Below are 14,103 nucleotides of genomic sequence, written 5' to 3'. Positions count from 1 at the left end.
CTCTGAAGGCAGCTTCACAAATTTGTACCTTCATGGGTTCCTCTCCTGCTGCTCTCACCCAGAACTCTGCCTAACTTAAGAATCAGGCAAATGCCGGGATTTAAAGTTAAGTATCGTCCAGGTTGTTTTTCCCACACAGAGGCCTTTGTTCAAATGAAATCTGACATTAAATCCCCGATGTGGTATAAAACAGATCCGAGTGGCCCCTTGGTGGAAGAGGGTGGGGAGCTGCAGAGATAGCCTTGAGCATCTCCTGCTCTTGCAGCATTAGAGCTCTTTCCTGAGCATTTCAAGGCCTGAAGTCAGAGCAGGGAAAGGAGGAAGGCAGAGCCTTGCCTGGAGTCCAGCCCACAAATTTTTTTTCTCCTAGCTACAAATTTCAATACCTTACTCTTAAGTCCTGGAAATGTCATTTCTTCCATTCCCTTCTGCAGGCTCCATGATTGGTATAGAGTGGGGAGGGAGGGGCAGAGAGGGTCCTGCAGCTGGGGCTCCCCGATGTCCATACTTCTAAGGGCTGAGGGTGCTTCGGACATTGCAGGGAGAGAGTTGTTAACAGGCTGTGAGTTTCATGCTTCCCTATGTGGGGTGAAGCATGTGCAGGAGATTCCAGCAGGCAAAAAAGGTGAATAAGAAATCTATTCTCAGGAGGGCCGGCTAACCATGGCATTATTTTCTCCAGGCCTTCTAGAATCATTAACGAATCAAATCTAGACCTAAAGCCAATTATGCAAAAGGATATCTTAGGGTGAGGAAGTCTGAATGACTGCATTTAATGCTTGCCTCTTCTACAGGTTCCAGAAAGTGCCCGTGGGGACCAATAACTAGATCTGTTAAGGAGCACTGGAGATCCCAGGATAGCTGTGCTGCGTTCTGAGGAAGTCAGGACAGAACCCAGACAGTTTATTCTGTTCCCACAGCAGATAAAGGTCTCCCTTTGCCCTCTCCATTTCGAATGTCGAGCTCTCCAAGACCTAAGGAAAACTTTGTCCTGGATCACAGTGACTTGTGGCCTCTGAGTGCCTTTCCCGATTTCCTGGTAGTTTCACTTCCTGGAATGCCACAGTCTGACTTCTGCATCAGTGCCAGAGGCATGCCTCGTTATTTTCCCCTGGACACCTCACAGGTTTGAAACTCTGAAGTCACCTCATGTTTTCCCTTCTCTCCCACCTCCCACAGCAGCAGTCCCCATGTTGAGATTACCCAACCCCCAACCAGTATTCTCACAAATCAGTCCTCTCCTCTCCTCTCCATCCCAACCCCACTGAGAGCAGCTGGAGAGGACTGTTGCTGCCAGCCCCCAGCTGATTTCCCTGCCTGGCAAATCCCCTCACTCAGCCCCAGCCTTGGCCCATCTCACACACTGCTGTCAGAGATTCCACAAGTATGTTTCCGGTAACATCAGTCTCCTCTGAGTGCCTTCCCACCTCATTCCTGCTTTAAACCCTCTCCAGCTTCCCATTACCTGCAGAAGGAGATCGGGCCTTGGCACTGAGCCATCCCACAAGCAAGTGCCCCTGCCTTGCTCAGTTCATTTCCTGCTCCTCTTCCTTGCCTAGCCTGAGCCTGTGTTCTGACCACAAAAGTCCACTCACTGCTGCCCAATCAGCTCCCGGGTTCTCCCCAATTCAGGGCTTTGGCTCCAACTTCTCTTTCTGCATTGACTGTTCAGCTCTCATTTGTGTCACATCTCTCCCTTCCTTTGGGCCCACTCTACTCTCCAGACCCTTTCCAGAGAGACCCCACAGAATGCACCTCCTACTTCCCCAAGCTCCTCCAGCAGGCTGCTAGGAGACGGTCTGAGAGCAGAGCTCTGTCTGCATCCATCCCTCACTGACAGTGGGAGATCTCAGAGGTGTGGAGCTCTTGTGTTGTATTTCTTTCTTGGAGGAAAACTGAGAATTAACTTTAATTTTTTCATTGTAATTTTAACTTCTCAAAGACGACATTAAATATTAACACAACTTAATGTTATTTTACTGTGGCATTTACTCAACCACCGATTTGGGGACAAAAGAAACAACATGTACTTTTAAGGTAGTCAAGATTCAATCGTAATTAACTTGGAACATCAAGAGGAAAACATCAGCAGTGTATTCTACAAAATCCTTATATGCTGAAGGAATGTGAAGTTACCACCAGCACTTGATATCCTCGAGAGATGGTAAAACAAGACAATATTGTTCTTTTTTTTTTTTTTTTTGGGATGAAGTCTTGCTCTGTCACCCAGGCTGGAGTACAGTGGCACTATCTCAGCTCACTGCGACCTATGCCTCCTGGGTTCAAGAGATTCTTCTGCCTCAGCCTTCCGAGTAGCTGGGATTACGGGTGCCCACCACCATACCCAGCTAATTTTTCTATTTTTAGTAGAGATGGGGTTTCACCATATTAGCCAGGCTGGTCTTGAACTTCTGACCGCAAGTGATTCACCCATCTCAGCCTCCCAAAGTGCTGGGATTAAAGGCGTGAGCCACTGCGCCTGGCCTAAAACAAGACAATATTGTTCTGATGAATCAATTGCCTAACTTACGATTAAAGAAAAAAATCAGGGTGATTCTCAGTCCTCAGCTAATTTTCAGTCTAAAGAAAAAGATCTATATTTTATGCTTAAGAAAATCAAGCTGGGCTGGGTGTGGAATCTATGAGTATTATATTCCAAAAAATATTTACTGAGCACTTACTAGGCTTTCTGTGTGTCCTTCTAAGCAAATGCTGCAATTGGAAAAATGAATAAATTGCCAATGGCATAATTTTAGCTATTGGGCAAGTCTGGCAGGTTGGGGGCTGAGGGGAGCCTGCTTGCATATCACTTGCAGCTCTGTTCCAAATGCTATCCTGCTGAGAGGAAAAGCTGATCTAGGCAAAACCTGCCCTGGTGCGGTATCACTGAGAGATTATTCCAAAACTAGCTTCTTCCACATAGGCAGAGAAGTGTACACAGACCATTGACTGAGGATTCAGATCCTGGAAGGTTCACACATCTGGGGAGGCTTCCAGGGAACACAGTCCTGTGTCCTGCCTTGGCAAGCAGACCCAGCCACAGTAACTGATGAGGGGCCTTGCATCGGGCCTCCTTTTCTCTCATTCTGCTGTCTATTAAGGTGAACTTCTTTGCTCAGCTTTGATCCCTTACCTCAAAACAGTGTTCTTGCTTCTCATTGGGACCGTTGATCCAGAGACCTTTCCTGACACCCAGCTCCAGGCACAGAGAATCCAAGTCTACTAAAGCAGGCACCCTCCCAGATGGCCACTTGTCCAGAGGTGTGACCTTACTTATACTCCATCTGCCCCCTGTCTCTTTCATCCAGCAGCCCATTTTCTACCCACAGCCTGAGTTCCTTTTAGCTTTCGTAGGATTTGCCATTACATGCACATGACCCTGGGCCTGGGGCTGTAACCGCTTATACGATGGCTGCGACCTCAGGACTACCTAGCTAGGGTGCTCTTCTTTCCACTCCCTCCTCCCTCCTGGGTTCATGTCATTATCAAATGAGCAGCTAGGACACAAAGTACAGAAACTTAACGTACACATAATCATTTGTTGCTTTATGTCACATATGAAAACTCAGTAACAAAATGATGGTTTTGTGATTCCTGAGTTATGGAACCACACAGATAATAGAGACTTGGCATTATTTAAAACCGATGACAATGTAACTAGCAAAAGACCTAACAGTTTATTAAATTTCTACCTTTAAAAATAATTTTTCTCTAGGATGTCCTAGAGCAGGGGTCAGCAAACTACGGCTAGTAGATCAAATCTGAGAAGCTGCCTATTTCTGTAAGCAAAGTATTGGAACACAGTCATGCCCATTTGTTTACCTACTGTTTGTGGCTTTCCCACTAAGATGGCAGAGTTGAGACAGAGACCAAATGACCAACAATGCCTAAGATACTATCTGGCTCATTATAGAAAAGTGTTCCAACCTCTATCCTACAGCAATAAGACAATGTGAAAGGATAAGAACAAGGTACCTGTTGACTGGCAGGTATTTTCTTGTGACATGGCAGTTGTCACGGTTTCCGTGGCTGCATCTCTAACAACTTGCTCCTCACTCTGCAGAAGGGTAAGGACACACTTCCAGAGAGCAAGTGTATCCTGCAACTCTAAGAAGACCAAAAGGAATCTGAATTACCTAGAATGCAATCAACAGGCAGGTGCAAACACTGCTTCAAATCCCTGGTGGAAGAGAGGAGCATTGAATGAGTTACAGCTATCCCTTTTTTTGTGGGTATTGTTAAGATAGAAAGAGTGTTAGACAAACATTGGCAAAGAGAGACTCCTAAGGGAGCAGATTTGGAAATGTCTTTTTTGGGGGTGAGGAGGTAGGCTTTCCAGAGGCAACCAGCCCTAGGCAAGGCCTCCAGAAGATGCTGCCCAGCTAAAAAAGACCCTCTGCCCTGCTCTCCTAGTTGAGTCCTGATTCTCTAGAAGAAAACTTTACGCATAAGACTGCTTTGGAGAAACTAGCCCAGTGTTGATTCAAGTGTCTGAGCCTATAAATTCTGAAAGTGAGGCATCAATCAAGATTATGCTCTGGGGGCAAGAATAAAAAAAGAAAGGCTAGGTGTGGTGGCTCACGCCTGTAATCCCAGCACTTTGGGAGGCCGAGGCGAGTGGATCATGAGGTCAGGAGATTGAGACCATCCTGGCCCATATGGTGAAACCCCGTCTCTACTAAAAATACAAAAATTAGCCGGGCGTGGTGGTGGGCGCCTATATTCCCAGCTACTTGGGAGGCTGAGATGGGAGAATCGCTTGAACCTGGGAGGCAGAGGTTGCAGTGAACTGAGATCGTGCCACTGCACTCTAGCCTGGCGACAGAGCGAGACTCCATCCTCGCCCCCTGACCAACAAAAAAAAAAAAAAGAGAAACACCCATGATAAAAGCAGCAGCTTGTGTCCCATGTATGTAGGGGGTCCACTATCTGACTGCCATTCTCCTGGACACTGATCTGTCTATTCAGCCTGTGCTAGGTGCTGCTGTGGACAATGAATAATAAAAGATAGTATCTTGTCCTGAGCAATCAAAAGGAATATAAAGTCAAAAACACAAAGCAATGAGTTGTAAAGAACAAAATTGCGTGGCTGTGACTCACAACAGGAAAGATGACAGTGGACTGCTGTAACTGACACAGAATTCATGACGAAAGTGAGAGGTGAGCATGGCCTCCCAGAAAGGGTACCTCTAGTCCAGGTGGGGTGGGCCTGGGCTTGTGGAGGGTTATCACTGGAGGGCCATGGAAGGCCACCATGCAGCATCCCCATCCTTTCAATGGAGAAACTACCCTTCCCTAAGAACTCCCGTTTGTCTATCCTCTCCCTCATTTGTACATGGAGAACCTGGTTTCAGAGTCACTGATGCTTTAGTCATACCAATAAGAAGACTGGCTCCATTTGGGGTTTCGTTCTCTTCTTTTCATTACAGATCTGATTTAAATTTTACTCAGCCTTTCAGTCTCCATCCTTTCTAGTTGTTCTGTAAGGGTTCAATACCTTCCTTTCTTAATATTTTCCTCTTTAACATGGTCATCATTTATATCCTTCAGATCCTTCCCTCTTTAGTCCATTTCAATTTTTCTTTTTCCTTAAATGACTTTGCTGTGCCCTTGACTTTTCTCATGTACTTCTTTTTTGAGATGAAGTTTCACTCTTGTTGCCCAGGCTGGAGTGCAATGGTGCAATCTCGGCTCACTGCAACCACCACCTCCCAGGTTCAAGTGATTCTCCTGCCTGAGCCTCCCGAGTAGCTGGGATTACAGGTATGCACCACCACACCCGGCTAATTTTGTATTTTTAGTAGGGACAGGGTTTCACTATGTTGGTCAGGCTCAAACTCCTGACCTCAGATAGACCCACCCTCCTTGGCCTCCAAAAGTGCTGGGATTACAGGCATGAGCCACCGCGCCTGGCCTCTCATGCACTTTTACGTCCTTTGCTTCTACCTATTCAGTACCTTTTTCATTGAGATGGGGTCTCACTATGTTGCCCAGGCTGGAGTGCAGTGGTACAACGGCTCACACTGCAGGCTCGACCTCCTAGGTTCAAGGAATTCTCCTGCCTTAGCTTCCTGAGTAGCTGGAACTACAGCTGTGCACCACCACATCCGGCTAATTTTTTTTATTATTTGTAGAGACAAGATCTTGCTGCATTGCCCAAGCTGGTCTCAAACTCCTGGGCTCAAGTGATCTTCCTGCCTCGTCCTCCCAAAGTGCTAGGATTATAGGCTTGAGTCACTGAACCTATTTCTCATGTTCTTGTAGGCACAGGACCCAATTTCACAAAGGAATTCCAGGTTATTCCACGCACATTTTACCTGTTATGAGCTAGGGTTTGAGTAGTTAAAGTCACCCAGAAAATATGCTGCAAAATGGTATTAACTTTACTGGAGAAGCTTGACTAAGGTTTGTCATTCTTTGCTCTTATTCCTCTGGGTCTAATGATTAAATCACAATCACAGAAGGTCCCTTCTCAATATCTCTCTGGCTGTAAGAAAAATGCCTGAAGTCACTGAGAAGAAAAAAGTTAAAACCATATTGAAGAAAACGTTGTCTCCCAGAGAGATACAGGGACATGAGAACTCCTACAACATTTAAAATTTGGATCTCACTATCTAAAAAACAATTCCTTCCTTTATTCTGTAAATCCTTTCTCCACAACTATACTGAAAGCTCCTTGGAGGCAGTGACCATGTCTGATTCTTGAGGGCTGGGCATGGAAGAGGTACACAAAAATATAATTCTACTAATAGGTGAGAAGAGAATCATAGCATGTTAATATGGGATTAAACATGGCAGGAGAGGGCAGGGTTGGGGTTGAAGCATGGGTGTAGAACCTGGGGTTTCCTTTTATTAAACCCTGTGCTTAAAAGCAAAACAAAAAACAAAATAACACAATTTAAAAAATTTTAAAAAAAGAACTATGCTTTTCAATTCCTTAGGATATTCTCAAGCTTGGTTTTCTTACACATCATTGACATGCTGCCCTTTCCTATTAGTCCTGACACACAGAGTAGCAGTGAGGAGAGACATAGAGGTGTACAACATGCTGGAAACCAGATAAGATCTGTACATCCATTTAATTTCAAAATATCTCCACCTTTACGCCCCAAAGATACTAATATGGTTTGGATTCACAAATCTCATGTTGAATTGGAGTGGATGGTGGGAGGTGAGTGAATCATGAAGGCAGATTTCCCCCTTGCTGTTCTCATGACAGTGAGTGAATTCTCACAAGATCTGATGGTTTAAAAGTGTGTGGCACTTCTCCCTGCTCTCTGACTCTCCTGCTCTGCCATGGGAAGCTGTGCCTTGCTTCCCCTTTGCCTTCTGTTATGATTGTAAGTTTCCTGAGGCCTCCCAGCCATGCTTCCTGTTAAGCCCATGGAACTGTGAGCCAGTTTAAACCTCTTTTCTTGATGTATTACCCAGTCTCAGGTAGCTCTATATAGGAGTGTGAGAATGGACTAATACAGAAAATTGGTACTGGAAGTGGAGCACTGCTATAAAGACATTTCCACCTGAAAATGTGGCAGCAACTTTGGAACTGGGTAATGGGCAGAGGTTGAAACAGTTTGGAGGGCTCAGAAAAAGAAAGGAAGACGCGGGAAAGTTTGGAACTTCCTAGAGACTTGTTGAATGGTTTTGACCAAAATGCTGACAGTGATATGGGCAATGAAGTCCAGGCTGAGGTGCTCTCAGATGGAGATGAGGAACTTATTGGGAACTGAAGTCAAGGTCACTCTTGCTATGCTTTAGCCAAGAGACTGGTGGCATTTTGCCCCTGCCCTAGAGATCTGTGGAACTTTGAACTTGAGAGAGATGACTGAGGGTATCTGGCAGAAAAAATTTGTAAGCAGCAAAGCATTCAAGATGTGACCTGGCTGTTTCTAAAAGTATACACTCATATGCATGAACAAAGAGATTATCTGAAACTGGAACTTATATTTAAAAGGGAAACAGAGCATAAAAGTTTGAAAAATTTGGAGCCTGGCCATGTGGTACAAAAGAAAAACCCATTTTCTGGGAAGAAATTCAAGCCTGCTGCAGAATTTGCATAAGTAAAGAGGAGCCAAGGCTGGGTGCAGTGGCTCATGCCTATAATCCCAGCACTTTGGGAGGCTGAGATGGGTGGATTGCCCGAGGTCAGGAATTCAAGACTAGCCTGGCCAACATGGTGAAACTCTGACTCTACTAAACGTACAAAAATTAGCCAGGCATGGTGGTGGGCACCTGTAATCCCAGCTACTGGGGAGGCTGAGGTGGGAGAATCACTCAAACCCGGGAGGTAGAGGTTGCAGTGAGCCAAGATCGTGCCATTGCACTGCAGCCTGGAAAACAAGAGTGAAACTCCATCTCAAAGAAAAAAAAAAAAAAAAAAAAAAAAAAGAGGAACCGAATGTTAACAGCCAAGATGATGGGAAAAATGTCTCCAGGGCATTTCAGAGACCTTCACAGCAGCCCCTCCCATCAAAGGCCAGGAGGCCTAGGAAGAAAAAATGGTTTCTTAGGCCAGACCCAGGGCCCAGCTGCTCTGTGCAGCCTCGGGACACAGCACCCTGTGTCCCAGCTGCTCTAGCTCCAGCTGTGACTAAAAGGGGCCAAGGTACAGCTCGGGCCATTGCTTCAGAGGGTGCAAGCCCCAAGCCTTGGTGGCTTTCATGTGGTGTTGGGCCTGTGGGTGTGCAAAAGGCAAGAGCTGAGGTTTGGGAACCTCTGCCTAAACTTCAGAGGGATGATGAAAACACCCAGATGTCCAGGCAGAAGTCTGCTGCAGGAGTGGAGCCCTCATGGAAAACCTCTATTAGGGCAACACAGAGGGGGAAATGTGGGGTTAGAGCCCTCACACAGAGTTCCCACTGGGGCACTACCTAGTGGAGCTGCGAGAAGAGGACCACTGTCCTCCAGACTCCAGAATGGTAGGTCCACCAACAGCTTGCACCGTGTGCCTGGAAAAGCCGCAGGCACTCAACACCACCCTGTGAAAGCAGCTGCAAGGGCTGTACCCTGTAAAGCCACAGGGGTAGAGCTGCACAAGGCCTTTGGGAGCCCACCCCCTGCATCAGCATGCCCTGGATGTGAGACACGGAGTCAAAGGAATTTATTTTAAAGCTTTAAGATTTAATGACTGCCCTGCTGGGTTTTGAACTTGCATGGGGCTTGTAGCCCCTTTGTTTTGGCCAATCTCTCCCATTTGGAATGGGAGCATTTACCCACCACCTGTACCCCCATTGTATCTTGGAAGTAGCTAACTTGTTTTTGATTTTACAGGCTCATGGGTGGAAGCGACTTACCCTGTCTCAGATAAGACTTTGGACTGTGGACTTTCGAGTTGATGCTGAAATGAGTTGAGACTGGAGGACTGTTGGGAAGGGATAATTGTATTTTGCAACGTGAGAAGGACATGAGATTCAGGAGGGGCCTGGGGCGAAATGATATGATCTGGATTTGTGTCCCCACCCAAATCTCATGTCGAATTGGAGGCGGGACCTGGTGGGAGGTGATTGGATCATGCAGGCGGATTTCCCCCTTGCTATTCTCATGACAGTGAGTGAGTTCTTATGAGATCTGACGGTTTTAAAGTGTGTGGCACTTCTTCCTGCTCTCTCTCTCTCCTGCCACCATGTGAAGAAGGTGTTTGCTTCCCCTTTACCTTCTGCCATAATTCTAAGTTTCCTGAGGCCTCCCAGCCATGCTTCCTGTTAAGACTATGGAACTGTGAGTCAATTAAACCTCTTTTCTTCATAAATTACCCAGTCTCAGGTAGTTTTTTTTTTCTTTTTGAGATGGAGTTTTGCTCGTTGCCCAGACTGGAGTGCAACGGCATGATCTCAGCTCACCGCAACCTCCACCTCCCAGGTTCAAGCAATTCTCCTGAATAGCTGGGATTACAGGCACATGCCACCAAGCCTGGCTAATTTTTGTATTTTTAGTAGAGACAGGGTTTCTCCATGTTGGTCAGGCTGGTCTCGAACTCCCAACCTCAGGTGATCCACCCGCCTCAGCCTCCTATTGTGCTGGGATTACAGACGTGAGCCACTGTGCCCGGCTCAGGTAGTTCTTTAAAGCAGTGTGAGAACAGACTAATACAGATACATTCAACTTAAAACAAAAATCACTGAATGCAACCAGCAGCCTATCCAGTCACTTTAGCCAGCTGCCTAGAAGTCATTCTTGAATTTGCCTCTATATCAACCTCAATACCACCAAGTCCTGTTGATTCTACTTCCTAAATCTTTTGAGCCTGTTCTGTCTTCCTTGCTGCCACAGCTTCACACTCATCCATTAATTTCTCACCTAGATTATTGCAATAGGCCTCCCAGAAGAGGGGACAGTTAGGCTGTTTTGAAAGACAAATAGAAGTCAGTCAAGCAGTGGTTTGTTTAATTTAGAGAACTGTTCCCTACTGATGACACACAGGGCCCATGTTAGGGAGTGGTGGATGATAAGGCAGGAGGAGTGGGCTAGGGGACAGAACAGGAAGGGCCTTATGAGCCGTGCTAAAGGGTGTTTAGGCTTTATACTGAAAGCGGTGTGAACCCACTCAAAGGTTTTAAATAGTGGACTGAAATTATCAGACTTGCATTTCATAAAGAGGCTCTTTGTAAAAAAAAGTTTAGGGGTAAGGCTGAAAAACAAGAGGCTGGTTAGGAGTGTGTTGGTGGTCTGGGAGTGGTGGCTCACGCCTGTAATCCCAGCACTTTGGGAGGCTGAGGTGGGTGGATCACCTGAGGTCAGGAGTTCGAGACCAGCCTGGCCAATATGGTGAAAACTCGTCTCTACTAAAAATACAAAAATTAGCTGGGTGTGGTGATGGCTACTCGGGAGACTGAGGCAGGAGAATTGCTTGAACCCAGGAGGTGGAGGTTGCAGTGAGCCGAGATCGTACCATTGCACTCCAGCCTCGGTGACAAGAGTGAAACTCCGTCTGAAAAAAAAAAGAGTGTGCTCGTGAAAATGATTAGAGCATGAACTAAGATGGCAGGAATATAACTGAAAGACATAAAGGCAGGTTTCATGTTGCCATCTTTCACCTTCCCTTTTTTAGGCGAGAATATCTATTCATATTTTAAGTGAGTTTGGTACAACAGACTTTCATCTCAGTGCACTTACCAAGAATAGGATGGGGGTTGGTGAGGAAAAGTGGTGCAGTACTGGTGAGGACTTCAACGACGGCCAGCCTAGACTCTGTAGGAAGATGGTCTTCACATGACAAGATGACCAGCTGAACCCACTGCTTCAGCTCAGCAGCTATCAATTCCCTGTTCTAAAAGCACAAAATGTACCTATCAGTAGTTCAGAAGATGCAACAAGGGCTGACATGGAATTAGGGGTGACCTACACCAAACTGGGCCTGTAGATTAGCTCTTAGCTCAGTGGGAAGAAAGTTGTTTTTTAGTTGCTTTTCCATTCCAACTAGAGAGAAATATGCCCAAGTAAGAAAATCTGACTTGTCTTTTGGTAAGATGGAGTCACTATGACTAGACAACAAGTTCCTTTAGTCTTTTTTTTTTTTTTTTTTTTTGAGGGAGTCTCACTCTGTTGCCCAGGCTGGAGTGCAATGGTGCGATCTTGGCTCACTGCAACCTCTGCCTCCTGAGTTAAAGTGATTTCTCCTGCCTCAGCCTTCCGAGTAGCTGAGAGTACAGGTGTGTGCCACCACACCTGGCTAATTTTTGTATTTAGCAAAATTAGACAGGGTTTTGCCATGTTGGTCAGGCTGGTCTCAAACTCCTGGCCTCAAGTGATCCACCTGCCTCGGCCTCCCAAAGTGCTGGCATTACAGGCATGAGCCACTGCTCCCGGCCTTCCTTTAGTCTTTTTGGATGCAAATCAGGTTACGAGAACACTGGCATACATTTGGTCTGGTAAAGACCAAACTTGTGGGGAAAGACTGTCCAGCAAATAACAACTTGTTGTCACCAATAACCAGATGCCCCTCCTATAGTAACAGAACCCCAGATTTTTGGCTGGGCCCATGGGCACCCAGCTAGAGACTACATGTCCCAGTCTCTCTTGCATTTGGGAGTAACAGGTGATTAAGTTCTGAAGACTGGGATGACACTAGAAGTAGTACCTGTGCACTTTCAAGTCATGCCTTAGGAAATGCCCATGATCTTTATTTCCTGGGTTTCCCCTTCCTGCTGGCTAAACAAGGACAAGATGGTGGCAGCTGGAGCAACCAGGTGGGGCCCTAAGATAGAAACTATGTGCTTAGGACAGCAGAACAACAAAGTATGAGAACCTGGTGACTCAACACTGTCAAGCTACATTGGCTTTGGACTGTTTCTATCTGATTTAAGCCACAGTATTTATGAGTTTCTGTTACAACATTTAAAACAGAATCACAGGCCAGGCGCAGTGGCTCACGGCTATAATCCCAGCACTTTGGGAGGCCAAGGCAGGTGGATCACCTGAGGTCAGGCGTTCAGGACCAGCCAGGCCAACATGGTGAAACCCTGTCTCTACTAATACACAAAAATTAGCTGGACATAGTGGTGCACGCCTGTAATCCTAGCTACTCAGGAGGCTGAGGCATGGGAATTGCTTGAAGCCAGGGGGCGGAGGTTGCAGTGAGCCAAGATCATGCCACTGCACTCCAGCCTGGGAGACAGAATGAGACTCCATCTCTAAATAAATAAATAAAGCAGCATCTAACACTATTGTTTAAACAAAGCAGTGTTGTTTTTATTTTTTAGAAAACTAGATTCTCAGTTTATTACAAAGGCTAAAAGATACAAATGAACATCCTGTTGAAGAGACAGATACACAGGGAGAGGTCCAGAAGGATCCCAAGCACAGGACCTCCTTTCCCTTTGGGGCTTTGGGGTGTGCCACTCTCCTGGCACATGAGTGCATCTTGTTCACCACCCAGAAGCTCTCTGAACTTTACGTTCTTCAGGGTTTTTAAGGAAGCTTCATTGCAACAGCATGATTGATTAAATCATTGGACATTGGTGATCAACTCAACCTTCAACTCCTTGTTTTTAATAGTAACAGTTTTACTGAGATACAGTTTACATACCATAGAATTCACTCATTTAAAGTCGCCCATGCAGTGAACTCTGGTATATTTACAGATATGTGCAATCACCACCACGTCAATTTCAGAACATTTTCTTCACCACAAAGAGAAACTCTGCACCCTTTATCTATCACTTCCCTATCCTCCCATCTCCTTAGCCCTGACTAAGCACTAATCTACTTTCTGTGTCTATCAATTTGCCAATTCTGGACATTTCCTATAAATGGAAATTTCCTATAAATGGAGTCAGATAATATGTAGTCTTTTACAACTAGGTTCTTTTACTTAGCATAAGGTTTTCAAGGTTCACCCATGCTGTAGGATGTATCTGTACTTCACTCATTTTTGTGGCCAAATAATACTCCATTGTATGGATACACTACATTTTGCTTACTCATTCATCAGTTGATAAACATCTGGATTGTTTTCATCATTTAAACTGTTCTTTCACTTTTTCTAGAACAGGGACTGTTGTTCCAGATGTACTTTACTTCTCCTATCAATTGAACCTCTTTAAATGTTCAAAATGTAACTAATGATTCCTTTGATCATCTATGGGCATCTATGCAACTAACATGATGAGTATTTTAGACCTTGAGGAAGATGCTAATTCCCAACGCACCAAGAAACTGATGTTTCCCCAGGAGCTTCTTTTATTTATTTCTCTACAGTTCTGTTAATTTTTTTCTCCCTGGAAAACTCCCAATTTTCATTAAATATCACTTTATTCATGTACTGGACATAACAATTGGTTAAAAACAGCTTTGGATAAGAATAATGCCTTGGCAGGCTTGTTAGGCTGCCTGGTGACCTCTGTCTTAGAACTTGGTGTTTTTTTTTTGGTTTGTTTGCTTTTTTTGAGATGGAGTCTTGCTCTGTTGCCCAGGCTGGAGTACAGTGAGACAATCTCGGCTCACTGCAACCTCCACCTCCTGGGTTCAAGCGATCCTCCTGCCTCAGCTTCCTGAGCAGCTGGGATTACAGGCACGTACCACCACACCTGGCTAATTTTTGTAATTTTTAGTAGAGCTGGGCTTTTGCCATGTTGGCCAGGCTGGTCTCAAACTCCTGACCTCAAG

The 14,103-nt window shown here is 45.5% G+C and overlaps 1 protein-coding gene across 10 annotated transcripts in view; it reads right to left on the bottom strand.

Annotated features, from left to right (window-relative positions):
• The window catches only part of THADA (THADA armadillo repeat containing), a 366,352-nt gene that overhangs the window by 45,219 nt on the left and 307,030 nt on the right, over positions 1-14,103 (bottom strand). For 8 of the 10 annotated variants that reach the window (XM_054475156.2, XM_063648769.1, XM_054475159.2 and 5 more), the window contains 2 exons: positions 11,113-11,266; positions 3,976-4,107 (listed from right to left, as the gene is read on the bottom strand). In XM_054475156.2, the coding sequence (XP_054331131.1) occupies positions 3,976-4,107; positions 11,113-11,266 (286 nt within the window). Of the gene's footprint in view, positions 1-3,975; positions 4,108-10,366; positions 10,928-11,112; positions 11,267-14,103 lie in introns of those variants that run through there. The other 2 variants (XM_063648771.1, XM_063648770.1) reach the window with 2 other exon arrangements.

This window comes from Pongo pygmaeus, chromosome 12 (genome assembly GCF_028885625.2).
Source record: "Pongo pygmaeus isolate AG05252 chromosome 12, NHGRI_mPonPyg2-v2.0_pri, whole genome shotgun sequence".
Classification (NCBI taxonomy): Eukaryota; Metazoa; Chordata; class Mammalia; order Primates; family Hominidae; genus Pongo; species Pongo pygmaeus.
Note: the sequence above shows the minus strand (reverse complement) of the source record. Positions and strands in the feature narration are given on the sequence as shown.